This window comes from Penicillium bovifimosum (assembly GCF_028826915.1).
Source record: "Penicillium bovifimosum strain IBT 22155 chromosome Unknown utg000005l_segment0_segment0, whole genome shotgun sequence".
Classification (NCBI taxonomy): Eukaryota; Fungi; Ascomycota; class Eurotiomycetes; order Eurotiales; family Aspergillaceae; genus Penicillium; species Penicillium bovifimosum.
Window position 1 is genome coordinate 4726272 of NW_026622714.1, and position 27369 is coordinate 4753640.

A 27369-nucleotide genomic window follows, 5' to 3' on the forward strand; every position below is an offset into this window, starting at 1 on the left:
ATGGAGGAATGGCCTGATTCACTGGATCTACTTGCGGCTCAAGCCATCGCTAAAGAAGAAGCCAGTCAGTACGCTGTTCACAACGGAAAATAAGATTGAAGAATCAACAATTGCACTCACATGTGGTTCTCCAGCTCCTCCAAGTGCTTGCGCTGCTGGACGATCGACTTCTTAAGCTGGGCAAGCCTGCCAATCGATTAGCTCCTGCTCCATCGTGATCATTCAACCGTGCCAAACTTACTTCTCAAGTTCCTTCTCGCGGATATAAAGGCTCTCCTGAGCAGCCTCGCGCTTGGTGAATGCGTCACTAGCGAAACAACGAATGTTAGTGATCGTACGATGATGCCATCATCCAACTGCGGCAAGGCAGACAGGAAGCTATCTGCTGGGTGCTTTTGAGCATCACGCAGTAAGCTCCGCAGTCAACGTGCGTCTAACTTACCCGCCAGAGGCACCACCACCGCCAGAGCGGGGAGCACCGGTGTCACCTTCGCCCATACGAGGAACGGCGACGGAGAAAGAACGGCTGAAGACTGCCCGGTTGGCAGTAGCAGCAGGACGGACAAATTGGCGAAGCATGTTGATGGTTTGGGGTGGTTTATGGATGTGTGGTAGAGGTTGGGAGGTTACAAAGCACAAAGTTTAGGTACGAGGAGTGCCAGTTTACCCAATGACGTGACGTTACCTGCCAAGAAACATCACATGATGGTGGGACACTGAGCAAACAGAACAAACAGAGGGCCAAAACAGGCTTATGTCAGATTTTGGTCATGTGAACGTAAATTTCTGCACTGAAGCGATTAGTTGCAGGCTTCTTATTCGACTCCGTTTTAGAGGTGCTGGACGCTGGTAGTTGTTGTACATTGGTAGTTTAAGTGCATGCTGTGTACTTGTAAGAAAAGATGTGTATGTCCAGGTAGTTAGGGACTTAGGGTACAGATCCTCGATCACGGGGGTCATCCTTCTGTCCGTGCACTCAGATGACTTGTGGTCATGATAGTTGGCATAGTCCTGATACGATAATCTTCCACCACCTCATCCAAAGTACAAGAGATTGGCGTTTGTGATGTCTAATGAGGCGCAAGTAAGGACCCCCAGTCTATTGGGTGCGGATCGGGGAATGACGCTGGAGGAGGCCCACCGAACCACACAGAATCGACAAGAGATTTGTGTATAGAAGAGGGGGGAAGTTGTTGATCTATGGACTGTTGTTGTCGTTGACTATATAAAAAGAAGAGGATTCAAAGGATTAAAGATGTAAATCGTACGAATGACCCTCATAAATCCCAACTCATAACATAAAAATCCAGCTAGCAGAAGTGGGTTGTTCTGTTCAGCCTTGGAGGTAAATCCCAACAACACCGCCTTCTGCCCCCCCCCCCTCCTTTCCTCCTGCCTCCTCTCTCAAGTTCTCAACTCCCTACTCTTCCACTTCATCCATTCTCCATCCATCTCTCGATTCCTTATAACCTTTTTCTCCTCCTTTACAAACCAGGTCAGTATTATCTTGTTGTTCTCCTGTTAAATTCTGCCTTCTTCTGGCCCTGTTTCTGTGCCCCCGGTCATCACCGCAAAACCCACACACATCAACAATGAGTCGTCGAAAGAGCGATACCTGAAAATCCACACCTTCCCTCAAATCCCATCGCATCACGATTATATGGCGAAGGACGTCCTATTCCCTCGTTGTTTATCCGCTGAACCGTTGCCGCAATCGCTGTCCTGCGATGCCCCCCTCAGCTCCACACGGGAAGACCAGGCCCTGTGGTAGCCAGGATTGTCAAGATCGGCGACATGGATGAAGACCCCAGTCTTTGGCCTCAATGATGGCCCAGAGATTCTATAATGTGATGCTTATCGGCAAACAATGGACCCTACCCCGTATACTTCAAGAGGGGACGGCATGCCATCTACCCCTCGCCATCGCCTTTTTACACTGTTCCCGATGGCGTGATTACCTGCAGCCATTTCAATTACAACCACACCGAAAACAAAGCTCAAGCGGGATTTTAGCTAACATAAATTTTGATTGTAGACAACACACTTTCATCATGGGTCACGAAGACGCTGTTTACCTCGCCAAGCTCGCTGAGCAGGCTGAGCGCTATGAGGGTTAGTCCACTCAATTCTCGTTAGGCCAGTTTTGTGCAGATTGACTGACAATCCACAGAGATGGTCGAGAACATGAAGGTTGTCGCCTCTGCCGATGTTGAGCTCACCGTTGAGGAGCGCAATCTCCTGTCCGTCGCCTACAAGAACGTCATTGGTGCCCGCCGTGCCTCTTGGAGAATCGTCACCTCGATCGAGCAGAAGGAGGAGTCCAAGGGCAACGAGTCCCAGGTCACTTTGATCAAGGAGTACCGCCAGAAGATTGAGGCCGAGCTTGCCAAGATCTGCGACGACATTCTCGAGGTTCTGGACCAGCACCTTATTAAGTCTGCCCAGAGTGGCGAGTCTAAGGTCTTCTACCACAAGATGAAGGGTGACTACCACCGTTACCTTGCCGAGTTCGCCATTGGCGACCGTCGCAAGGGTGCTGCCGACTTCTCCCTGGAGGCCTACAAGGCTGCCACCGAGATTGCCTCCACCGACCTTGCCCCTACTCACCCCATCCGTCTCGGACTTGCCCTCAACTTCTCCGTCTTCTACTACGAAATCCTGAACTCCCCCGACCAGGCCTGCCATCTCGCCAAGCTTGCCTTTGATGATGCCATTGCTGGTAAGTCATAGCCCGGTGCATTAATTGTGCATTTGAAGCCCGAGGCTAACAATCGTCTGCAGAGCTCGACACCCTGAGCGAGGAGAGCTACAAGGACTCCACTCTCATCATGCAGCTCCTCCGCGACAACCTGGTAAGTGTTCATCCATATTCCAATGGAAGATTTTCATGCGCTAACGTTGTATCTCCCACTAGACCCTCTGGACCTCTTCCGAGGCTGAGCCCAGCTCCGAGAGCGCCGCCCCCGCCGAGAAGAAGGAGGAGGAGGCTCCTGCCGCCGAGGCCGAGAAGCCTGCTGCCGAGTAAATGATTAACACCTAAAAAGACCTTGTCGACGGACTCGCGTCCTCAGGACGGGTGGGTCAACCGAGGAAAAGAGCGCGCACGACTGGTCTTATACTGCAAGGACATAGACTTGAGACGAAGAAGGATGGACAATGACATGCATTGGCCAGATTGTTGGATTAAAGTATTGCGGGACTCGCAAGGGTTGACGCGAGAAATCCTCTTGACATTTGGGCTTGGATGCTCTTTGGGCCAGCTTTGCTTCGAATTCTTCTTGATTGCTTTACTTGCTTTTGGTCCGGTGTTTGTGTTCTCTGCCTAGGGGAATATCTATCCTGTCTTCTCTTTTCGTTTTTTCATTCTCCTTGTTATTTTGTCTACTTTGCCTCTTAACTACCCAAAGAGTCCCCTTGCGCGCACTCTCCCAGCCCAACACACATACACACAGAAGTTTTTTTCCAAACTAGTTCCTTATAAGGACTTCCAGGGTTTTATTGGCCCCTCCCTGACTTGGCTTTTCGCTTTCCCTATATCTCCGTATCTGTGCCATATGGCGTTTGATTAGCGCTAGATGTGGTTTCAAAGACTGCCTCGTACACATTTTCTGGTGATCCATAACCAGTAATGCACTCTACGAAGTAAGCCTAGGAACTAACTTAGCACGTGGAATTGCCCTTTCATAGAGCTTTATATTGCTGATTATGTCTCCAAGTAACGTCTAGGTAGATGTCCGACTATTCCATAAGCTACAGACACCCAAGAGGTCCCGTCGGCGCCATACCTACCTATTTCCGTGTTATCATGTGCCTACCTACCGAATATATACATCCAGGCTCAGGGCCACAAGATCCGTGAAAGGCACAGTGTCGGGCTATGACCATTGACCACCCGCTTCACACACAGCTAGCAACCACCTAGATCCATAGGTACCCAGCCTAGCCAGCACGACAATAGCCGTACCGAATTGATCTAAGCACCACAGATGGATCCTCTATAATCCACACTTAAATCTACTGTAACTAGCTAACTAGTTAGTTAGGTAGTGACAATCCATTTAGTTAGGTCTTGAAACAAGACCCAATTCAATCATCACATGATAACTAAACCAAAGGAGGATAGCCTTATGTTCGAAAAAATGTGGTTCGTGGGGGAGTATGCATAACTCACAAACCCCTGTCACTGCGGGAAATGATATCGGTGGCTGATTTGGTGGACACTTGTCGGGGATACCCGCAGTGGCTGTCGGTGTCGGTGTCGCGGGGTTTGGTCGGGTTGTATTGGCGTGTCGGTCATACTCCGTAGTAATTAGACATGTACAGAGCCTTGGGGGTTTTCAGGGTGAGCCATTGCTGAGTGAGAGGTGGTGCAATGGTGAAATTTGGTAAGTTTTGTGTCAAATTGTCGTATTGCAGGAGGGTGTTGGAGAAGAGTCTTGTATCTAGATGTAATCATGAGATTGATTGTTTTGTACGGAGTACCCGTGGAGGTATGGATCTACAGGAATAGTACAGGAATAGTACAGGAATAGTACAGGAATAGGCTTGATTGAAATGATTTCCATTGCTGCTATGGTTAGAACCACAATGCTACCAGCCATGCGGGCTCGATAAAAAGGGGTATGAGGACAATAAAGGGAAAAGGGAAAAGAGACTTGAGACATGCACGCTCTTGGGTATGGCAAGTGCAAGAAGCAAGAAGAAGTATAAATAGAAGATACAATCGAACCGCTGGAAACTAGACATCACCAGCGATGTCTTGGGTATCCATCGTGAAGATCAGCCAGTCCTGGCGGACGATCAAAGAAGAGAAAGAAAACAAGAAAACAAGTCAGATGCAGATGTACAGAAAGCCTCTCAAACTGTCGAGAAGGCATATGAGGAAAGATGAAGAAGAGAAATGGACTGCTCCAGTAGACCCCTAAGATGCTTTCCACTTTCTGCGCCGTTCTGCTGTGACCATGACCGTCACCATGCAATGCCCATGACGAAGAAACATTTCAGTGTGGCTCCAGCAAGAGCCATTCAATCAAATCGAATCTAGTCCCAGTCCCCGAAACGCCCAAGGTGCTATGCATCGAAAGACAAAAAAAGGATAAGGGCGAAAAAAGTACAAGTCAACCATGTGGTCACAGTCGCCACAGGAAAAAGAAAACGCCGTATGAAAAAAAGGAGGGAAGAGAAAACCAGGATGCCCAATAATATCGACAGGGTTGAAGAGAGGCAGGATGAAAGGCTGCAGAAGAGGATGACCGTCGCACACCGCATTTGGGGCACCGGAGATCAGATGCCAAGAGTCAGGTGGCAACTCAATCTGACGGTCAGATATGCGATGATGTCACAAACGGTCCCTGGAATCTTGCCCCTTGAGTTAATGATTCGAAATCAGCCTCGCGACTTATTCAATGGTTCGATCCCGGTTGAACAGGGGCGCTTGTGGAGACAATGACATGGTGGCGTGTAAATCGAACTGTGATTTTCTTATTTGGCCACTCGAACCAGTCGGGTGGCAGATGTGATGTGTTGAGAATATAGCAATCGTAAGATTTCCTCCCCCTTTGGATAAATGCTGACACCATTGCTGGGAGAAATTTCGTATACAGCCGAAAAATGCGACTGTTGTATCTGATGAAACCGTGACATGCTGTTGTTGAGCATGCACTCATTGAGCGACCACATGGGAAATGTGCGATAGGAAGAAAAAATCTGTTGACCGGGTATATCGTCGTAGTGAAGAGAAAGCAAATCGAATGTCGGTCAAAGTTGGCGAACTGCATATAAAACCTTGCTGCAAAAAAACACCAGATGATCCCTCCCGATTGACGTTCACGGAATGAGATATCCAACTACCTTGCGACGATTCATCCATTGAGGGAAAGGCGGAGTTACTTCTGTGCTTTGCGGACTTTCGTACTGCGTGTCATTTCGCTCTTGGTCATGTTGCGAGTGAGACCGCCAATATAGTCTTGAAGTATCTTGTTCTCGTTCTCCAACTTGTCGTGGTCGGATTTAACTGCATCGATGCGTTCGGCGAGAGCTTGTAATGATGATTGTAGGGCCTTGGCTTGCCTGTTGGGTTCTATGGTTAGCTACTGGAAATGATAGATTGGCATCGAAGGAAGCCGCCTGTTGAAACTCACTCTTGAAGGGTCTGTCTGGCTTCCTTGCCTAAACGCTCCAGATCGGCAGAATTACGACGTGGACTCATCGCGCGGGCGTCGTCGGGGGGAAATTCTTCTTCCTCTATTTCAATTTCGGGGTGATCCCGGGGAACCAGAATCGAGGCACTGGGTTTGCGGCTCGCCATTCGGGGACGTTCTGATCGGCCTCGACGCTCAGTTTCTGCGTCGGATATAGAAGAGGATGATGAAAGAGATGACATATGCATGCGGCCACCGTCGTTTGGGTGCGGCAGGGTATCAACAGGGGAGGCTCCAGTCATATCGGTATCTGCTGCCATAAAGAGGTTTATTGCTGGCGACACACAGGATCAAAATGAAGTCCAGGATGGCGGCGTAGTCAAAATCCCGATATTAGGGGGCGGTTGGTGGAGTCGAAAAGACCGGAGGAAAAGTGGCTGATGGACGACCACGGTCTACCCCTAGCGATGTACCCCAGATGAAAGATCTGTGTTACGCTTGAGGTAGCTACCGGGGTCGGTGAAAGTCGGAAAGGTGAAGGGATTGAAATCTGAAGACGACCGTGGCCGACTTTGACGAAACGAGTAATTGCGAGAGGCGTTTGGTGACGATGGATGCAATTTCGAGATTGAGAGGGGGAAAAGAGAGGGGAGTGAATGGTCGGGAATTTCGAAAGGGAAGGGCTGAATTTTTTATTGTTCCTTCTTTTCAAAAAAGAGAGGCTGGCCACTAAGGGAGGGCAAATAGGATGAGTAGTAAATGGTTAAAGTAGGTGAATGTTCAAAGAGAAGGGAAGAAAGGAAGAAAGAGAGTCGGAAAACCGAAAAGAGCTTTGGGGGAAAACGGGAGAGAGTTTCGGTATCGGCGTTACGCCAGAGGGGGTACATCTGAGTGACCTAGGTGATGGTGGGACGGGTGCGGCACACCGTGGTACCTATGGAGTTACCCCTTGGGACTGTCCATCTTAGCACATTTTCAGTAGGTGGAGGAACCCAGTCTGATTTTCTTGGATCGTCCTTTGTATTGTGGCAACATTACGAATACATAGTACTGAGTGTATTATTGTATATTATTGTAATTTTATATTATATTATACATTTACGTCTACTGTGTATGACGGTTTTCCCACTATTCTCACTATTTTCGTATATCAACAAATAGTGAGAATACCAAATAATGAGGTAAAAGAGAAAGGGAAGAGGGGATACAGAGGCGCTCAGGAACCCAAAGTAAACTAACGGGTAGCTCTCATTCCCCTTTCCCACATCTCCCGGGCAAGAACCCGGTACACCGCTGTTCCCTATTTACGCCATACTTAGTCCGAATATTCAGTTGGACACGTATTTTTCATTTATATACTTTTTGTATCTTTCTGCATTTCCCAGATATGTGGTAGTAAATACAAATTTAGATTCTAGTACGTACCTGCAACACGACTACATCATATCAAACATACTAACAGTTGATGTACTTTGAAGTTCGTACAAGATACAAATTACAGTATGTATATAATATATCGCACATGTGGGCATGCCCCGTCTTCAGGGGAGGAGAAGGGAACGGAAGGGGGGCATGCAATGTCGATCGAGCCTCAGAGTCAAATGACGCTATGTCATTGGTTCTTAATCTGCATTCACGCGCACAGCAACATACTGTATAGTTTCGCCTATTATAACAAGCATCGTGAATCTGACCGTTGACTCCTCTCTCTAACGAAATTTTGAATACTCTGACACCCGGAGGTGGTGGCCAACCACCCAAAATTCCAAGGGGTAGAAACAGCCACCCTTGGAGAAGATCGACCAAAGGAATCAAGGTTTTCGGGAGACGGATCTGGTTATCTTTGATGCCTCTGACTTCTGAACCCGGTGATACTCTAAACAAGGGAGATCCGACGGACCTCAGGTCTATCAGACTACCTACCTTCCAGATCAAGCATATGCGGTCGACGGAGGAAAGGAAACTTATTCTTCTCTCTTTAGCCGCTTCCACCGCCAACGGAAGCAAAATTGTTGATGATGGACGAATCGACGACAGACGATAATAGGCGATTAAAGCTTCGGGTATCTCGCAAGCAGAAAAGTGGCACGACTGCGTGGTCTTGCTCCGCATCAGCCTGGTGTAATCTCCGTGCCAAGCCCAGCTGGTGATGGTGGGCCGGTCAAACATCTTGAACGAGAAGGCAATAGATGACTCGGCGCTTGCTTGTATGTTGGATGTCAATTGCAGAGAAAGGATCCGGTGGCACAGTACAGTAGCCATAGACTCAGAATTTCTCTTTGACCGAGGAAGGTCTATGAATATTGATCAATAGTCCGTACTAACCTTGGTAAGATATACTGACCACATCGGACATCCTCTGTTGTACACAATTTTATGCAAAGATGGCCCTCAGCTACTAGCAATGTCGATTCTCGCAATCGACCCTAGTGGTTCATCGTAGGTCGATCAAACCAGATTGTAATGAACACTAGGAATCTTTTTCTTTCTCTACAAAAATGTTGTAGTACTAGTCCACATGGTGATGAAACTGGAGATTTATACATCAAGTACCTTTTATATGGCATCTGCATGCAAAAGATACTTAATTCCTTACCCTGTTCGTTTGATAGACCCACCTAATACCGGCAGGTGTTAGTGGACTTGGCAAGATGTTTCCACAACCAATCATTCTCTCTATTAAAAGCTCCACTCCCTCACAACCAATGTGCGCCCAACGCTTGGGCTTCAGACGATCCATTCCCGTGGATTTTGACATTGCTCTTTTATCATTTGATGAATCGTTAGCCGAAAAGGAGGTGAAAGGGTCGTAGGCGCCGATCTCTTCAGACTGTGAATATTGTATGGAAAAATATCGGTAGATTCGGCAGTTGTTTCTTGTATTTTTTTGTTGGTTCTGACACCTGTTCCGACAAGGATTTATCCGTATGTTAACTAAACCACGATGTTTGGATAGATAAAATCCCGACGCCAAGGTCCGGGGTCATATCGATGGATGGCGTTCGGATGTTGAACTTTCATTTTTAGTTTCTACCTCGCTTCATGCCCAAAGTTTCAAGGTGTAAGTTAACTTATATTTGTGCCGAGTTCGACGAATTAGACCCATCAGACGAGAAGCTCAATGTGATCGATCGGAAAGGAAATTCAACGGCTTCAGTACTACACAGTCCTGCGTGTACACGATATTCTCGTCTTGCCCCCCATGTCTTGGCTTTTGGGCTTATGCAGTAGCTACCTCACCCCCTCTCCGGAACTACGGTTGTACATCTATCAAACCAGTGGCGTGCGTTCCTGGATTCCGCTGTCAGATGACTTTCGGCGATACGATATAATGGCATAATGTACTCGTACGCTCAGGCCTGACAAGGTACAGTGTACTCTGTACGCTCGACCTTTCCAATGAAGATTATTTGTGACTACCCAGCGACGTACCCAGTACGAGTCTTCACCGAGCCCTGGAGGGGTTGAGCGCGTGATAACTTTGGGCCACGATAGGAAACTCGCTAACGCTTTGTCGAAGGTGGTAGTTCTGTGTATTATATCTTGTATTGAAGGTATTCAGGTAAACAGTCGTACGTTAAATTAGTCTAACCGTGGTTCAGCTTGGAGGCTAAAAAACGCGACCCGAGGCGCAATAGATGACGACAGTCTCTATGTACTGCGTACACAAACTACTTGATTCTATCTTGTCCATGAGACATGCACCTATTATTTGTCGACAATAACCAATTTGAAGATATTACATGTAGTTTTCTTCCGTTCGATTCAGCATTACTGTGTACTGTGTACATTCAAAGAAACCACCAAAAACTAGTACCCGCCGATCTGCAGGTGCTTTTCGACCGGTTGTATCGTTCCCTGGGACCTCCACCTATACGAACGCGTGTTGCCTGCTCCATTACGGAGGAGGGGGCATTTAGGGAAATTTAGTTGCGCGCTAGAGTGGATTGTTTTCCCCTTCTTTTTGCCCCTCCGGCCCCCGGGTGTCCTAAGTGGCCACTTTTCCGTCGAAGTCTCCATCTTGGCGATGATTCGGCCGGTTCAGCCCCATCTTCTTGTCAAGACACGGGATCCATACCTCCTGCTCCGATACTTCCCTTTCGGGTGTGATTTTATCCTTCTGGCAGTGGCTTCTGCAACAAGATCCTTCTAATCCTTCGACGCATTGAGTTGCACTTGTTCACTGCAAGGTGAGATTGCGCTAAGCTAGCAACGTAGTTGATTACGGAGGGCATCATTGTATGATACCATTGAGCAGCATGGTAGTCTATGTTGGTTATGTTGTAGGTAGGGTTTTCGTTCCACGAGTCCGATTACGATGTACGGAGTAGAGATATGTCAAGCACTCCCTGCTGCTCAACTCGCATGGTTGTAGCCCACGAGCAAGGACCACCTGCACCAACACCAACACCATGTCTACACCAAATTCAGCGGGTTTCGCCGACCGAAGAACCTAACAATACGCAAGGTCTCAACCATTGCGCCCACGATAACTCAAGTCTGACCCGCCAAAACCACAGAGCTATCAAGGCTACCGAAGACGATGCTGTGAAACGACTCTAGCAAAACAGGTCCAAGACAACAAGAGTCGCCAGACACCTGTCTCAATCGCCAGAAACAAGCCTACAAATCAGCCTCAACATGTCTTGGAAATAGCTCCCCGCCAAACCCAATGCGGTGTACTTTGTTAAAATTACCACATGTGACATGACACAGGTCCGATCGCGCACCAGTGTCCACATCATGCAGATCTGGCGATCAAGCAAATTGAAGCAATCCGGTTTCCAGATCTGAATTCCTGTTTTGAGTGACGTACTTTGTGGGGGATTCGTGGAATGCTGGGGATCTATCGGCTCTACCAATCATCCGGAACTCTAATAAGCGCGGAAGAACAAGTTCCTGGATTCCATTTCAGGGCTATTCTATTGAGTACGGAGTACAGCGGGTAGTGCTGCAGTGCTGCGCTGCGCCCATTGTTGTGGTGATCGGCCATGTCGGGGGTTTTAAGGTCAACACGTGAACAGGTGCGCGACTTTCGCTAAATAGGAAATGGGACATTTGCGCCGGGGTTGTGGCTGTGCTATTTGAGGATGTGCAACTTTCGCTAAGTAGGCAATGGGACATTGGCGCCAAGTCGTGTCTATGATACAAGTCCGAAGACAAGACGCGAGCGTTGAAGAATAATCATTTAAGGATAGAATACATGCTGCAGACTGTAACGCTGTACAGAAGAGCCCCCAACCAAGCCTTGGAAGCCCCAGATGCCAAATGCAAGTTGTTTGTTGATCGCTAGAACACCAGTCCAATCCCAAAGAACACCAACAATTCCAAATCATTCATCATAGGGCGTCGTATGATTGCCATTGGTACAGGGCTCTCAGCACAGCGATTCCCCCAGACTGGGTTTCCACAGTGCGGCCCCGGCCACGATCGTTGTAGTCCTTCCACGTAGAGCCCGCAGTCGCAGAAGAGTCATTGTGGGAATTGCGCCAGTCGACAGCACCATCTGGAATAGTACTGCTATCCACAAGTCCGGCGGCCTCCAGCTGATGATATGGACGACCCCACCAGCCCCCAAACTTGCCATCTGTATCCCGAGTCATGAGGGCGGCCTGCGCGTTATGCTCGATCCAAGCGCCATAGCTGCGGCAACGCTGCATATGTTCTTCATACGCCTCAGTCCAGTCATCGTCAGCTGAACGTCCGTGGGTCGTTTCCGCCAGGAACCGCTTTTCCTGTGGTTGAAGAGGCCGACAGAATGCCGACAGATGGTGGAAGAAGATTCCCTTGAACGTCTGTCCATCCTGGGAGCAGAGGCCGCGGGAATCACAGGTGTCTTCGAGCACGCCTCCGCGACCAAGTCCCTGCCATTGTCGGCTGGAGGTATGTGGCCATCCGGTCGCCTGTAGTACTCTGCGAACAAGCTCATGACCGTTGTGCAGATAGTCTTGTGAATTAGTGGCTAGCCAGAGTCCCCTCAGCCCGCTGAGAATGACTCCCTGGTTGTAAGTGTAAACCATAGTGTTGAGCTGATCACATTGCCTCGACCCGGGATTCGATGTGCTTTCCCAGCCGCTGATGTGGAACCCATCTGCATAGAGTCCTCCAAGCCCGGTCATGTTCGAGTCTTTAAGCCAGTTGTACCCGTCAACCGCAGCTTTCAGGTGAAGAGGGTCGTGTGGGTTCTTCCGAGCGGCCTGTGTGCCTTGCAAGTTGACAAGGAACGGAGAATCAATTGAGTCGCCAGGGAAGTACAGATACATCTCAATGCTCGCAGAGATATAGAGCTCATTCGTAATCGCATTCTTGTAGGGCAGCAAGTATGGGTTCCAAATCATGCCACCATCACAGAGGGTCTTGTCCCAACCAGCGGAAGCAAGCTCGTAGAAGATGCGAGCCCTGTGTGCAGCAGAGTTTTGAAATTGGGTGCCGTGCCATGGTTTCCCAGAACCGTTCTTTGAGGGGATATAGTGAAGATCCGAATGAAGATTCTGCAACTTGATATTTTCCAACCATCCCAGCACAACCCAAAGCATGTCATCGTAGGCCTGGTTTCTGAGACTGAAAGCGTTTTCGCCAAAGTAAAAGGCCGAAGTATGGCTGAAAAAGCGATTGACTGTGTTCTCGAGCGCGAAGAAGGACAAGCCGAGCAGTTCATCCCCGTCGGGGATATCAAGGGGGCCCGATGTTAGAGTCGATAGCACTGCAGAGACGTGTGTCCCCAATACCGCTGCGGTCCAATCGATGCTGGTTGGCCACGTGCCCTGCCAGAGCACAAAGTATTTGTCCTGCATCACCTGCAGGGCATCGACCAGGTCCTGCAAGGTATCGAGGATCGGTTCATGAAACGACCCTTCCGGTGCTGATCCGGTTTCACTAACGATACCCTCATTTGTGGCGTCACCAATCGCATCGGAGAATGGAGCTGCTTCTAGAACTTCTTGGTGTGGATACGCCAGCGCGTTGGCTACACCTGAAAACCACAGGAGGCATAACATAAGAATACGGAATAGGAATCGGGATAGCCCGAAGGGGGTAAGAGATGGGTGTCGGGGAGCCATCCTGCCTCAGGAAAGATATCCTGCCAGAATCAGGTCCCCAGACACAAAGATCAGGGCGTTTCTATAGGAAGAGATTTGCGATGAGACTAAAACCTAACGAGCAGGAGCGATGACCTCCAAGCGCCATGCGGGGAAATTGGGCCAGCCCGGGGCCGGGACCAAGCGCGAGGCTTAGCTTAGTCACCAGACCCACAGCCCTCAAGCCTCCAGCTTCAGGTGCCCACGGGGGCAGGTGATAGCTAAGGAGCGACTACAACCTATGTTGAGGCATGGGAGCGTTGTGAACGTTTGGTAAAGCTCTTGTGACTGTACGGGGTAGACCACACGGATTTCAGAGGTTGTGCATCGGCGCTGCCAGGGCGCCACATGGTTAACGCGTGATGCATGCCGCGGGTCATATATCCTACACCACCACCGCATGGATGTCTTTACAAGACAAGTATTTAAACTGGCGAATGAGTGTGATAGGCAGACTCTCATAACCTAAGGAACGCGGTTCTGCGCAATGTATATTTACTCAACCAGCCGGGCTTCGGGTTGTCGAAGGTCTTTGTTGACCATATATTCATTGTCAAACTTTGGTTTCAAATTTCAAATTTCATAAGAGGCTTTCATTTCTGAGTCAGAGTTAGCATTATTCGGGTCACATCCATACCAGCTCTAGAACTCCATACCATTATGGCAATGTATTGCGGCGCCGGCATGCACCTCTTGTGTGGATGTGTCCCATGCACACCTACACTCAACATGTGAGCCCAAACATGTTGAATTGGAGGAGTCATGCCGGCGAGACCTAGACGATGAGCCCATCATAGGCGAGCTCGGATAGGAGGATGGGAAAGGTTCGGCAGAAACAGCGGGAGGGATTGGAAATATGGCGGCAATGAAGGTTCAACATGGGTTCCAAGCAGAAGATCGCAAGCAATGATTGCTTATACATTTTCAATAATGTTCCGTCCATCGAAGCAGCTCAGTCCCGGTCACCGCCAGCCTCAGGGCTGCGGCTTCGGTTGGGGCTGCGGCTGCGATTCCGGCCAGCCCGGCCCTTTGGTGCACCATTCTTGCTCTTGCTAGATGGGGGTGGGCGCACGAAAGCGTAGTCGACGCGAAGGGTCTGATCTAGGAGCTTGTGGCCGTTGAGATTTTGGATAGCCTCGCTGGCTTCGGGGAGAGTGGAGTATTCAATTAATGCGTATCCCTACCAGACGTGAGGTGTTAGCGATCAGTCGTCAACTATGAGCGTACAAAAGCTCCCGTAATCCAGTAATTCAAGAGAAGCCTCGCGGGTTGCTCCATAGATAGTGCGCACCTTGACGTAACCGGTTCGGCGATCGAGGTTCAAACTGAAGTTTTTGATTTCTCCGTACTCCGCAAAGAGCTCAGTGACATCCTCCTCTGATGCTTCTTCGTGAATATTAGACACAATGATAATCCAACCCTCGATACTGCGCACAGCAACTGCGTTTCCCTGGGTGCGTGGCTCAAAACTGCGATCAGGCTGCTCGGGAGCATCGTCGAGTGCGACGGGAGGATCGACTTCCATCTCGGTCGACATATTGTGCGGTTGTGAGGTACAAGACCGTTGCAACAGTGAAGATATTGTAGTTGGAATTTGATTGCGCGTTCGTAGCGGCCAATGAGTCTGGAGTCTGGTTGATTTGTGGTCTGAAGTCTGCAGATGAAGGGCGGCCTGGGGCCTCACCTCCAAGAAAGCTTGCGACCACGTGACCGTCAACTGCGGTCTCCAGCTTTTGATGCATCATTGAAATCGTTGTATACACTGAACTCGGAAGGGCTAGGTGATCTTTTCCGTAATGAGCGACCGAAGCATGATATTAGTACATCTAGACTATCTAGCCATATAACTATTGTGTACACTACTACACTAAACACTCGTGGACAGTGCACGTCATCAGTCACCAACCAGCGTTGTGCTTAATGGGTTCAAAGACTCGATTCATGATCAACTACACAGTACAGCTTCATAAGCGGCAGGCTTGTCTCAAGAGTGGAGATTTATATTCGCTACTCTGTCTGTTCTGTGTTATTAGCCATGACACAGCCAAAGCTGTATCCATGCCCATTCGACGCAACATCGAGGTTAAGGACAAAAAAAAAAAAGAAAAGAAAAAGGGTAATAAAACAGTCGGTTCATATACAGGGTTGTCAGGTAATTGAGAAAGAAAGAAAAGCACTTCCAGCTTTGAAGGGATCCGAGATCAAGACCTCCTCACTAGAGATCAAAATCTTTAGTGGCGACGGTTGTTGCCCATGCCGAGGATCTGGACCATGCGAATGAAGATGTTGATGAAGTCCAACTCGAGGCTGACACACTCGTTGACCACATCCCGCTTGATCAAGCCACGTTCAGCCAGGCGAGCGTGGTGCAGGATCTTCTGCACATCATAGAGCGTGAAGCCACCAAAGACAGCGAGACCACCATACAGCCACATGCGCTCAGACCACACCAAAGTGCGGACCGCAGTAGCAGGGAGAACCATGGGGGCAAGTCCAGAGAGAGCGACGATGGTGACGCCGGCAAGGAGCGGACCGCCCAAGTACAAATATTTCTCCTGCTTAGCAGTGGCACCGACGAAAGCGATAGAGCCCATCATGCCGACAGTGTAAAGACCAGCGCGGGCGAGGATGGCAGGGTTCATGAACATCAAAGGCGAGAGAAGGGCAGCCTGGGTAAGGTTGAACAGAGTCCAGCAGCCGTACTTGACGACATAGCTTTTGAAAGGTTAGCCTCGTCGTTGCTTGGTTTCCATAGGAGCGTATGAGGTTGGGGAAACTTACTTATCCGGGGAAGTATAGAAAGTGCCGTACATGGAGCCAATGCTGCCAACGAGACCCACGCCCATGACGAGCCATGGGTTCATGGCCATGAGACGATAAGACCAACCGCTCATGTGAAGAGCACGAGCGGCAACACCAATGATACCAATACCGAGACCAGTGTGCATGAAGGTTTCATTCAGGAAGCTCCGCTCATAAGCGGGCATACCGCCATCCTCTCTGGTCTCGCGGTTGAAGATGAAGTTGGTCGCCACGACCGTGCCACCAATGATAGCAGCGCCATACATCAGCTTTTGAGACATGTTGCCACCCTGAGCGTTGTAGGTCTGCTGCATATATGTACGGCGGAAAGCATTTTGGAAGTTCTGTCGGGATTTGGCGAAGATCGAGGATGAGACACCCTGAGGCTTGACTGACTGGGTGGGCTTTATGGGAGAGTTGTGAATGAATCGAGCGGTGGTTGAGACTTTAGGAACCTGGCGAAGCGCCGAGGATACAGCGAACGGCCGCCGTAAAAAGAAGGCCATGTTTGCGATGGGGACGGGGAGTTTGTCGAGAATCAAGAATGAGGAGATGTTTGAATGTCGGGCCCATGGATGATATCAGGCCGGGATTACTCATGTTCCGCCGATGACCGCTTAAATCCGGAAAATTCCAGAACAGGTCACGTGAGAGAAAGTGGGATGCACTCGCAGTGAACTGACAAGGTTGCTGGACCTTATCAGATCGGGTTTGAGTGGTGATACATTCTCTTTCCCTAGGCTTTGATTTCAGTTAAATTTCAGCCATGGCTTCATGTCTAGAGACGATTAATTTGCCCCATCTACCGTCATCTTTGCCGGTGCATGTTGCTCTATATCGCGATGTTCAAAATGCCGCCTCACTGAAAGGTCACCTTCTGGCCGGTCAAAAAGAATTCGAGTATGCCTTTATTGATGCAAGCATGGTATGCTATATCTTGTGCTCGATAAGAAAAGTGACTAGTCCACTGACACCAAGCGATAGGTTCTATCAAGGGCCCATGTCACGGCTGCAGTATTCAGAGCAGTTAATGATTACATGCACAATCGACTGCAGTCTCATAATGTGCATTCTGAGATTGTGTTCTCATTGAACCCTACGAATAATGTGTGTTGCTTTCTCGAATTGAGCAGCAGATTTGCCACTGAAGCCGGAGCTAACGCGGGATTTAGATCGCCGAATCATTCCGCAGATTCGGTATCACCGATTCCACCAAAGACTTGTTGGTCATCAAGGTCTCTGTTTCTCCGGAGATAACACATGAGTCAGTGGCGGCCCATTTGAGCAGTTCAGTTCAAGGGACACCCGTGCCCTTTGATGACCAGACACTCTCTGAAGTCTCGGATATCAATAAAATCAAGAAGGCATACAAGCTTGGGGCTCTGCCCTCGCCGTCGTCGCCAAATGATGAGGCTAAGCAAAGACTCGAAAAGTCTTTGCTGAGTGCAATTGCCTTGAGAGGATCTTGAATGAGTGACTCTGTCGATCAACCGTTCCTCACTGTGTTCATCATCACTGAAGTCTGCTACGTCCTCGGGAGGCTAGTGAAAGGGGACTTCAGTCATTGGTACTCGTACCATCATAGTGTGGAAGAGATCAATCTTCGTACACAGTATATTCGTGCTGACCTGCATAACTGGAGTAATTGGCTTCGAGATTGACCTATAATCAGTCACAAAGAAGACCAACATGGGGTTTCTCGTCGCCAACTATACCACAGCCCCAAAACTGCGCTGTGAACGCCATGTATCTCTCTGCCGAGACCTTTCATGGAAGCAGGATGGTGATAAATTGAGCGAAACTTTCCATAGGCGCAAGACAAATCTCTTTCCAGCGTGACGCGCTGAATCTAGCTGTTGGTCAAATGGTCAATGTGAGGTACGATAGACTATACGTCCGGAGTATCGGCTATTTGATCACAATCTCGTGGCTCAAAACACTCAGTATCCATTCATCAGATATTCTACGTACTCTGTAGAGGCTCTAATAAGTTAAATGCCATTAGTTGCCGGGTGAAATATGCAGTCAACCTAAAACGGCAATACTATAACTTTGCCAAGACCGCGGGCGATCCTCCTACGATGAACATCAACCTTTAAACTTACCTACATTCATACTTCTACAACACAAAGCCGCTCTACATACTCGTGTTATTCTATCTTACTCCGATATAGACGCTTCCTAGGAGATGTCTAATATAGCAAAGTCAAGTACGATACGCGACTCGCCTTGATCATTTCTACAATCGCCCCAAGACGCGACTCGCCACCATGGCCAGCGCTGCAGACGTGATCATTCTGTCTTCCTCTCCGAATCCAGTGCAGTCGCTAGATCCAGGGCCCGGTAGAAATGATGTGATCCAGGTCTCTCATGACTCCTCACGAGGCCCAACGCCACCGCCAATACCCTCGAAATCCACCTTGTCCAAATCTCAGACGCGTTCTCGGTTCTTTCCCACCCCAATCGCGAGCGCTAAAAACTCCAAGGACGAAACGAGACCGAAAAAGCGATCCACCGGAAAAGATTATACCTCACGCGCCAGTGACCAAAACGCCGTGAGCAAACCGCGGCGGAACTCGAAGAAAAGCGCGGACGCCACAGGAACAACTGCCCTTGAGAACCACCAGCAAGAACCCGGTGGCGAACAGAATGATGCAATGAAACCGACCAGAGGTCGTCCTCGAAAGAATGCCAAGACCAAAGAATCGGGCAACATGACTCTGGCTGGGAAGGTTACAAAGACGAGCGGCGATCCGTCAGCAAAGAAGTCCAGTAAAGGCGGGAAGAAGACGGTCGCCAAGGAACATTTGCCTTCAGAAGATGGGACCGCTAAAACTGCTGCCGAGTTTATAACCGCTCCAGGAGAGGACCGGGTCTTGCATTTGGATGAAGCTGTGAGGAGACGGCTGGATTGGACACCACCAAGGGACACTGTTTGTGAGGAAGTCACTGTCGTGCGTGATGGTAGCAGTCAGGATACAGATCGGGATCCCGACACTGCCGGGGGACTTGACCAGCTGCTATCTGGAAGGTATAATTACTCTGGGTCAAATCTGAATCCTCGCGACTCTGTACAGAGTGCAAACGGCGGACCAACGAAGCGTCGGAGAATAGAGCTGGTCAGTCCTGACATCCAAGCACTACTGAATAGGAGGCAGTCCGATTCAAGTGACCAGACATCCTCGGAAAAGCCCAAAAAGACAACCAAGGCCAAGCCCAAGAAATTCACGACCTTGACGGCCCGGATGACCGCACAATATGCAATAAATGACACTGAGGACGAAGAGCCAGTGTTAGAATGTGTGCCACCTATTACGACGGCAAAGAATAGACGGAAGGCTAAAGTGGCCGAGAAAGAGTCTCTCTTTACCGTGCTTTCCCCGGAAGCCGCCGTTGAATCTTTGAAGGATCAAGACCTTGTGTTCGGCACCTGCAGTCAACTGGAGAGGGAGGATTCTCCACAGACGCTAAGAGAAATACAGCAAGCTATCCGTGCTTCTGAAGGTATTTCCGAGCCAGAGGGGATACGCGATAACGGACGTGAATCCCGTCCGACCTCTACTGTTCGTTCGGTAGCGAGGTTGGCAGGCACCCGAAATCTGTGGGGCGTCAGTGCCAGAGATGCCGAAGGGTCTTTGATTCGGTCAGAAACACTGGATGTTGTTGACTTGACAGATGGGAAGGAGACCCTCGCTGAGACAAGTTATAACGATGATGAACAAGTGAAACGAAATGATCAAAAGGACTGGTTTGAGCTTGCGGATTTAGACTCACCAGCTGAAAAGAAATCATCATCATTACCATTGGCCAAGAATGACACAGGTCCAGACACGCTCGTTTCAATCCCAGCTCAGGCTTCGGCTCCAGCTCCAGCGCCAGTTCCAGCACCTGCACCTGCGGCTAAAGCTAAATCCAAAGCCACAGCTACAAAAGCCGCAGTGAGAGCCGATCAGATCCCAGCTAGTGAGGTGAATGCTCAGCCGTCTGTCCCGCAAGTGCCAGAAATGCCACGTTATGCCGGTTTCACGGATGCAGAGTTATCCAAACAGGTTTCTCAGTATGGTTTCAAGGCAGTCAGAGGGCGCAAGAAGATGATAGAACTTCTCCAACAATGCTGGAGGTCGAAACACGGTACCAGTGCCGCAGTTGATGATGAGCCTATATGTCAGCCCGAACAACAGAAGGATCAGGCCTCTGAAATGTCAAATGATCCGAAACTAGTCCCAGAGCCGAATGTGAAACCGAAACCGACAGCAAAGTCGAAAGCATCCACAAAGAACTCAAAGCCGCTTGGCACGACCAAATCAGCCCTCGCCTCGCGAACCGATCTCCCGACAAGTCCACAGAGAACTTCACGAGGCAAGCCTACCACTACGACGTCATTCTTTGATGTAGAAGAAATTCAGGACTCTGAAGAGGAAATTCTTCCCTCTCCAAGTCAAGTACAAAAGCATTATACAGATCTCTATTCCAAATCTAAGGCAGGAGGCCGAATGGAACTCCAAGCCTTGGACATCCTCACCAGAAGTCCATCCCCAAGCCCTACCAAGCGCAAGGTGGTTTCTAAAGTCCCAACCAAGAAGCGATCATCAGCATCTATCACAACTACCCGCAAGGCAGAACCCCCCAAAGAGATCAGTTTAGCCGAGATATCCGCTCAAATCACCCAGGCTATCCGCGTTCAACCTCGTCTCGCACCACTATCGTCATCGCGTGGTAGCCGAAGTCGACCGACATGGCATGAAAAGATTCTCATGTACGACCCTATTGTCTTGGAAGATCTTACGGCATGGCTCAACATCGAGGGTCTCGGACTCGTTGGCGAAGACCGCGAGGTTTGGCCTGGACTTGTTAGGGAATGGTGTGAAAGTAAAGGTATCTGCTGTTGCTGGAAGAAGAATGCTAGTTGGTGAAATGGTTGAGATTCATCTGCATTAGCGACTCGGCGTTCTTGTTTCATTTACCTGGACACTCGGTGAAAATTGGAGTTTATAGTCAATCTACATACACGTGTACACCGCTGTCAGGCTACGGGCTACGGGCTACGGTCTACGGCCTATGTTTTCTTTTCTATTTTTCGAGGTCCATTGGAAATCATCTGCGAGAATCAAGCCCGAGCCCTACTGACCCAGACACACAACACACAACCGAAGCAAAGCCAGAACCAACCCCATAACCGCAACACAATAACTAGCACAACACCTTGATCACATCACTCTAGGACCAAGATCCGCCTATCAATCCCCGTCAGCCCCGTCAGCACAAAACACGAATACAGAAAATCCAAGGCAAAAGTGAAAACACAAACACATACCTCACACTGCTCCACATAACTCTCATAAGACCGCCCCATTCGCCCCATTTGCCCCATTTGCCCCTGAAGCTGAGCATTCTTCTGCTCCAGCTGCTTTACCTGCTCCTCCAACAAAGCCGTCTTACTCCTCAGCTTGAAGATAAGAGCCTTCATGCGCGCCACCTCGCCTCGCACCATCGTCTCGCCGCTCACGCGATCGGTCACTTTGCAGGGTATCCCGCATGCCAGACATGCAGCGCAGCCAGTCTCACCCTGTGAGCAGCGCATTCTCTTGAGCTTTGTAGATGGAATAGGTCAGCGTGTACCCTTATGTTTCTATTTCCCTTTTCTTACGACCTAAACACGGGAATGTGTAAAAAGTAGATGTTGGTCCATACCTTGCACCGATCACAGGCCTGCCCTACGCGGTTCTGCGGTTTCCGTATCTTCTCACGCACCATGGCAGACCAGTCGGGCTCGGGGGCATGGCGACTGCGACGGGTCTTCTTTGGTTTCGGAGGGTTCTCGGGTGTAGTATTGGGGTTAGGCTCGTTGGTTAGGGTTGAAGAGTTCATGATGAAGGTTTATGTGATTGTTTCCTAGAAAAGTCCAAAGGTGGATGTTCGTTAAATTGGTGTCCGGTCTCGTCTTCTTATGCAAAAGACCGAAAGACCGAAGAAGTATGCTAGGGTTATCTGTTTGGGATTGTGGAAGATCTCGTCTTTCATCTGCTGGGCTGGTTCCAGGTGGAAGGTGTCAGTTTTTGTGGTCATCTACCTAGGTCAGGGAAGATGCCTCTAGACTGAGTCTCAGGACAAAGCCTTTGTCTTGGAGAATCCCATTGTTTGGTGGGTGTGACTTCGCTGTCTCAAAGGAGTGCCATGACATGTTGGTGGATTGTTTCGCGCTGCTTTTTTCGTCTTGCATGTTCCGTTTCTACTGAAGGGTTATGGATCAAGGACAGAGGTATTGTTATGTGACTCTAGCTGCTTTGAATATGGCGTACTTGCTCATTGTTTCTAGAAACTTTGTCTTAGCTTTTGATGTTTTGGGTCTTTGCCTCCTATGAGGAATGGCGATCTTGCTGTTCTTTCGGTGGCTACACTGTAGATATCGAGCCCCAAAGGAGTTGAAGATTGAAGCAATAGAATAGGTATATCAAGAGGCAGATTGAAAGTGGGTTACAGATTGAAAGTGGGTTTAAGAACTGTATGGGTTCAAGATTCGTTATATACATATGCACAAGAAAAAGCATCGTCTTCGGCGAAACATTAAGAAGACAGGCTAATGATAATTACAATTTTGGAGCTAGTCAATCGGACAGCGGAGGGAAAGGTCGAATAAAGCTAGGAGGCACGATGTTAGCGACGCGACAAATGAGTCACACTGGGCAGAGAACACATACTGAGCGGGACACTCATATCCAGCAGGGTTATTCTGCAGATAGAGCTGGTGATATTCTTCTGCATCCCACCACTTATCCGCCGGCACGATCTGGGTAGAAACGGGCGTCTTATACCACTCCTTGCTGACTTTGTCTGTGATCTCTTCCGCGATCTTCTGCTGCTCTTCGCCGTGCGTGAAGATCGCACTGCGGTATTGTGTACCAACATCCGGACCTTGACGATTCGCTGTTGTGGGGTCGTGCATGCGATAGAAGAATTCGAGGAGTTGGCGGTAGGTCACAATGGAAGGATCAAAGGTCATCTGGAGGGATTCGGCGTCTGGAAAAAGTTTAGATTAGCGTTTTATACTTGCGATCGCAATAAGAGCTTCATGTTGTTCTTTCTCTGTTTCTTTGTAGGGACAGAAGTACTTACGTCCTGTAGTACCGGAGCAGACAGCCCGGTATGACGGTGATGGGATTGGGCCACCGCAGTAGCCTACCTTGGCATCAATAAGACCCTTGCCGTTGCCGAAATTCTTGCGGTATAGGTGCTCGACGCCCCAGAAGCAGCCCGCTGCTACGGTAGCGGTCTGTACGTTCGACATATTGCGCGGTTGTGTTTCAGGTTTTGAAGAAAACGCCGGGCTAACAGCGGATGAACGAAAGAAGCGTGAGAAAAATGACGAGGCAAGCGGAGCGGCGAAAGTCATCTGCGGAAATTGTGCTTCAAGTGATGTGGGGACGTACTCGATAAGAAGTGGAGAGCTCGCGGGTTCCGAAGAGCTAGTATGGAATTGGTGCCCTAACAGGCTACAGTGAAGATTAAGGATTGAGGATAGCTCTCACTTGTGGAATAGATAGTTGCGGGGAGATAGGTAGAGAAGTAAAGAAATGGGAAGTCGAATAAATAAGAGTTGAAGTAAGCTTCACATGATTTGGAGATTCAAGTGATCGCGTCATTTCTTACAAAGCAGGCGCGGGGGAACTCAAAAAAAAAAGGAAAAAAAAAGAAATTAGGGCTTTGTCTTGGCGGCAAGCCATCCGCTGTGTTAGCTTCATAAAAGATTTGAACGTTAACACGTAAGAGTTCATTATTGTATTGTACAGAAAGCCGGATATAGTCCAGCAGAGATGACAAAATGATCAGACACAGAAGCGAGGGCTCGGGAACTCCAATAACCATTTCGCGCAAATGTTCAAAACAGAAAATAATAAAGAAAGTGGTATCTAGTACGCCAAGAGAACGCCAATCACCACTTAACACCATGCACTTTCATAAAACATAGTCGTTCACTCGAAGCCAACTGCCTGGGTGACTACCACCCTTGTGAGCTGCGGTCAGTAGGCGGCGCTGCCATCGCACTGAGGCGAATGGCGTCCCGACTGGAAAGGCTGACATTGCGAGCTCGACCGTCTCCGCCCATGGTTGTGCGGCGTCCTGTGTGCTTCATGACTGGGAGAGTATGAGGACCCAAGACGTGGGGCTTGGCATCGTGCTCCCTCTCGTTCTTAACCATGCGTCGCGCTTGCGATGCGGTGAACATGTGGTTGTCTGCTGGCGAGGACCCATGGGTGCTGGCAGTTGGGCTGCGGCGGCGATGAACTCGCAGAGCATTAGCGGATGGTGCGCCATATTGTCCACTGATGGCCCGGCCACTAGACATACGCCGCATGGCGGAGTTGATCTTGATTGCTTCTTCCTTGTCCGACTTCCAGTTGTCTCGGTTTTCAGAGGCCGGACTGCTAGAGAAGTTCCCGCTGGGACTACGAACTGCAATTCGCGACGGGCGCTCCGTCGAGGTACGGTTCATGGAATTGCTGCCGTCAATTTCACGGAGAGGGGAGTTTTCCCTGCTTCTTGAAAGAGGAAGGGTGGAGGTAGGTGGTGGTGCCAATGGTGAACTGCCGTTCTTCTTCATCAAGAATCCTGGCTTGAAACGGTTGCTGTTCTTTTGAACGTTCAAGGTAAGTTCGGCGGGCTCGGCGGGCTCATCGGGTGTGGGTGAGATGGAACCGGATGGGCTGATAACTCTTGGGATGTTCCGTGGGATAGGAGATCCGGACCGAGGCGGTAAGGATGGCTCGTCGAAGCTCGATTCATCGGCAGACTCCATCTTCTTGGGGGTCTTCTGGAACTCGGTCAGAGCTCCATCTTCCTCGTCGTCTCTCCAGCGGACAGATCGTTTGGGAGCCTTCGCCTGCGCTTTCTTTGGCGTAAAACTGACACTCTTCCGACTAGCAGTGGCCTTGCGACGACGCGGAGAGCCCTTGATTGGTGAAACTGGCGCAACAGGGGCGAGTGTGACTGGGGGATTCGCTGTAGAGACCGGCGGCAAGCTCACCAGGCTGAATCTCTTCTTTGGCTTGGCGGGGGTTGCAGTCCTAGCAGAGCTGCCGCCTGTAACAGAAGGCGCGTTGCCATCTGGTTTGACGAGGTTGGAGGCGACGTCTGAACAATCCTCCAACATCTTGGTCAAGATTTTCCGTCCCTTTTGGATAGCCTCATTCGCGTTTAGTTGCATGATATCCTCGATGGAGCTCATCAGCTCGAACTGCGCTTGCAATAGAAGCTGCACAGCAGCAGCATCCCCGGCCTTATCTTGTTCCACCACGGCTGCCAATGCTTCGCGTTCTGCATTAGATCGAAGAAGATCCGCTTCTCGGTTGAGATTGGCGTAGTCGCTGTTATCAGTGATATCAAACTCCTGAAGCTGCTTCGTAGCGTTGTCGACCGCTGATTTAATCGCTCGATCCCAGGTACTCTTTGACAGACGTTGGTTGTAATGATGTCTGCTGCCTTCTAATTCAAGGAGGATCCCCTGTGCAGTTTTGCGAACAGCATACAGATTCGATAATCCGTCCTCGCCCTCGCGTGCGGCGCAAACATTATCGAAGGCTGCAATCCAAGACGATAGAATGCCAATTCTGCGGCTGATTTGTCGCAGTTTCAGCATGTTGTTAGTCTTCTCTTGCCTCTCAGGCAACGTGTGCTCGTATGAATTGCGAATCCGGGAAATGCCTTCTCGCAGCACGGCGTCCTTTTTCTCGCTCTGTTTGCGGTATTTGGCAAAGGCGATCTTTTCATACTCTTTTGCCTGCGCCTTGAGCTCGTTGATCAAGTTCATTTGCTCATCGATCTTGACCAAGAAGTCCTTGACGTGTCGATTAACATTGAACACATTTCGTGTGACTTTGGTTTGGATGTTCTTGGCCCGATTGGCATATCGAAGTGTGTTCTGAGTCTCATCAAAGTGTTGGCTCGAAGGGCTGACACAGACAATCATGACTGTCTTGCAATTGCCACCGAGAGCGAACTTGAGCAAGCGAGTGAGCTTCGAGTTGCGGTAAGGGATATGATTGCGCTTTCGGGGATCGCAAAGTGCATTGATGCAGCTTCCCAGCGACAACAAAGACTTGTTGATATTGGCGCCTTCGAACAAACGCTCTCCTCGGTTCTTGGTCGCGCTGGCACGCTCACTTCCCGCGAGATCGATGATACTGAAAGTGGCCATAGTGTGCGGCTCGTTGACATCTGCATTCCGATCTTTCTGCGCGATGTTGATTTGTAGGACGGCGTGTGATCTGGATGAAGTAGCATTTGCCTCAGTCGGAGACATGGTGCGGCGCTCGTTGCCTTGCATGATCATATCCATGACCTGTCCAACGTTTTGCGGATGGTGACTTGACAAACCGGCTACCGAGACGGACTGGTTAGTGTCTTCCCGTAGCATCAAACCGCCCTTGCCACTGCTGCCAATGGGGACAAGCAGGTCACGAATGGTCTCATTATAGATCTCCAGATAGGAGAGAGAAACCTCTGTCGACTTCTCGCTCGCTCGCTCATCAATCCGCTCAAATAGCTCCTGCATAGTGAGGAAGATGATGCCGGGCTGTTGGGCGGTTCCGGTGATTGTATGAGTCTTTCCACATCCAGTTGCACCATACGCGAACACGGTTGCGTTGTATCCATCGAGCACCTGGTCGAGCAGGCTGCGTGTTGTAGCTTCGTATACTTCTCCTTGGGAGGCATTCTGGTCGAAGATGCGATCAAAGGCGAAGGTCTGGTCCTTGACACGCTTGCCATTGGGCACCACGCTCCGCGAGAACTTTTGGACCGGATTGTCCTCTGGAGGGTCAAACACCCTGATGCCGGTTAGAATGTTGGGCCCGATCTTGAACAGAACATGAGACACTCACAGGCATCGGTCGTCAATCACTTTGACGATAGATCGAATCCCCTTCTGGTTAAGCTTCGGTGTCGGTGCACCAGCGAACGATCCGTCGCCGAGGAACAGGGGACCATCATCACACCGAGTGATCTGGGCTGCCTCCCTGATAGTAAAGGGACGGACTCTGACTGCAACGCTAATTGAAGACGCGCCGTCGGAGGCAGCCATGTTGAAAGTTGTGTCGGAGTAACCCCAACTTCGATTTGCGGGGCCGGTACGTCAGGCAGTTGGCGACACCCTGCAATGGCGAGGCCAATGGGGAAAGCTTGGCTGTTAGATTGTCGAAGATAAAGAATGTCGAAGAGTTGAAGAATGGGTCTAAAGTTGTATGGGGTAGGGGATGCAGTATTCTCCGAAGGGGGCTCCTTGAAACGATTTGATTTGTTGATGCGGGTACGTGTTGTCTTCACGCTGGTTGCTCCGAGCAACCGTTTCAAAG

At 49.7% G+C, this 27369-nt stretch overlaps 11 protein-coding genes across 11 annotated transcripts; 3 read left to right on the forward strand and 8 right to left on the reverse strand.

Moving 5' to 3' along the window:
* Positions 1 to 116: 116 nt before the first annotated feature.
* On the reverse strand, positions 117 to 579 carry N7515_007018 (uncharacterized protein; the record flags this gene model as incomplete). The annotated part of the gene is made up of 3 exons (XM_056667762.1): positions 117 to 186; positions 242 to 307; positions 443 to 579. The coding sequence occupies 3 exons, from the start codon at positions 577 to 579 to the stop codon at positions 117 to 119; spliced, it is 273 nt and encodes a 90-aa protein (XP_056521358.1).
* Positions 580 to 2051: 1472 nt separating this feature from the next.
* Positions 2052 to 3025, forward strand: artA (14-3-3 adaptor artA; the record flags this gene model as incomplete). Its single annotated transcript, XM_056667763.1, has 4 exons — positions 2052 to 2112; positions 2171 to 2719; positions 2782 to 2852; positions 2915 to 3025. 4 exons carry the CDS (start codon positions 2052 to 2054, stop codon positions 3023 to 3025), a joined length of 792 nt encoding a protein of 263 aa, XP_056521359.1.
* A 2860-nt stretch (positions 3026 to 5885) lies between these two features.
* N7515_007020 (short coiled-coil protein) lies at positions 5886 to 6460 on the reverse strand (the record flags this gene model as incomplete). Its single annotated transcript, XM_056667764.1, has 2 exons — positions 5886 to 6069; positions 6141 to 6460. 2 exons carry the CDS (start codon positions 6458 to 6460, stop codon positions 5886 to 5888), a joined length of 504 nt encoding a protein of 167 aa, XP_056521360.1.
* Positions 6461 to 11479: 5019 nt separating this feature from the next.
* Positions 11480 to 13138, reverse strand: N7515_007021 (putative glycosyl hydrolase; the record flags this gene model as incomplete). The annotated part of the gene is made up of 1 exon (XM_056667765.1): positions 11480 to 13138. The coding sequence occupies one exon, from the start codon at positions 13136 to 13138 to the stop codon at positions 11480 to 11482; it is 1659 nt and encodes a 552-aa protein (XP_056521361.1).
* A 1033-nt stretch (positions 13139 to 14171) lies between these two features.
* Positions 14172 to 14756, reverse strand: N7515_007022 (RBM8 family RNA-binding protein; the record flags this gene model as incomplete). Its single annotated transcript, XM_056667766.1, has 2 exons — positions 14172 to 14399; positions 14511 to 14756. The coding sequence occupies 2 exons, from the start codon at positions 14754 to 14756 to the stop codon at positions 14172 to 14174; spliced, it is 474 nt and encodes a 157-aa protein (XP_056521362.1).
* Positions 14757 to 15450: 694 nt separating this feature from the next.
* Positions 15451 to 16527, reverse strand: N7515_007023 (Bax Inhibitor family protein; the record flags this gene model as incomplete). The annotated part of the gene is made up of 2 exons (XM_056667767.1): positions 15451 to 15934; positions 16001 to 16527. 2 exons carry the CDS (start codon positions 16525 to 16527, stop codon positions 15451 to 15453), a joined length of 1011 nt encoding a protein of 336 aa, XP_056521363.1.
* A 260-nt stretch (positions 16528 to 16787) lies between these two features.
* On the forward strand, positions 16788 to 17490 carry N7515_007024 (EKC/KEOPS complex subunit CGI121/TPRKB; the record flags this gene model as incomplete). The annotated part of the gene is made up of 3 exons (XM_056667768.1): positions 16788 to 16946; positions 17006 to 17128; positions 17194 to 17490. The coding sequence occupies 3 exons, from the start codon at positions 16788 to 16790 to the stop codon at positions 17488 to 17490; spliced, it is 579 nt and encodes a 192-aa protein (XP_056521364.1).
* An 801-nt stretch (positions 17491 to 18291) lies between these two features.
* Positions 18292 to 20934, forward strand: slx4 (the record flags this gene model as incomplete). Its single annotated transcript, XM_056667769.1, has 1 exon — positions 18292 to 20934. One exon carries the CDS (start codon positions 18292 to 18294, stop codon positions 20932 to 20934), a length of 2643 nt encoding a protein of 880 aa, XP_056521365.1.
* Positions 20935 to 21228: 294 nt separating this feature from the next.
* Positions 21229 to 21889, reverse strand: N7515_007026 (putative C6 finger domain protein; the record flags this gene model as incomplete). The annotated part of the gene is made up of 3 exons (XM_056667770.1): positions 21229 to 21255; positions 21336 to 21611; positions 21713 to 21889. The coding sequence occupies 3 exons, from the start codon at positions 21887 to 21889 to the stop codon at positions 21229 to 21231; spliced, it is 480 nt and encodes a 159-aa protein (XP_056521366.1).
* Positions 21890 to 22626: 737 nt separating this feature from the next.
* N7515_007027 (peptide-methionine-S-sulfoxide reductase) lies at positions 22627 to 23306 on the reverse strand (the record flags this gene model as incomplete). Its single annotated transcript, XM_056667771.1, has 3 exons — positions 22627 to 22660; positions 22720 to 23038; positions 23135 to 23306. 3 exons carry the CDS (start codon positions 23304 to 23306, stop codon positions 22627 to 22629), a joined length of 525 nt encoding a protein of 174 aa, XP_056521367.1.
* Positions 23307 to 24017: 711 nt separating this feature from the next.
* Positions 24018 to 27098, reverse strand: N7515_007028 (kinesin family protein; the record flags this gene model as incomplete). Its single annotated transcript, XM_056667772.1, has 2 exons — positions 24018 to 26844; positions 26899 to 27098. 2 exons carry the CDS (start codon positions 27096 to 27098, stop codon positions 24018 to 24020), a joined length of 3027 nt encoding a protein of 1008 aa, XP_056521368.1.
* Positions 27099 to 27369: the final 271 nt, after the last annotated feature.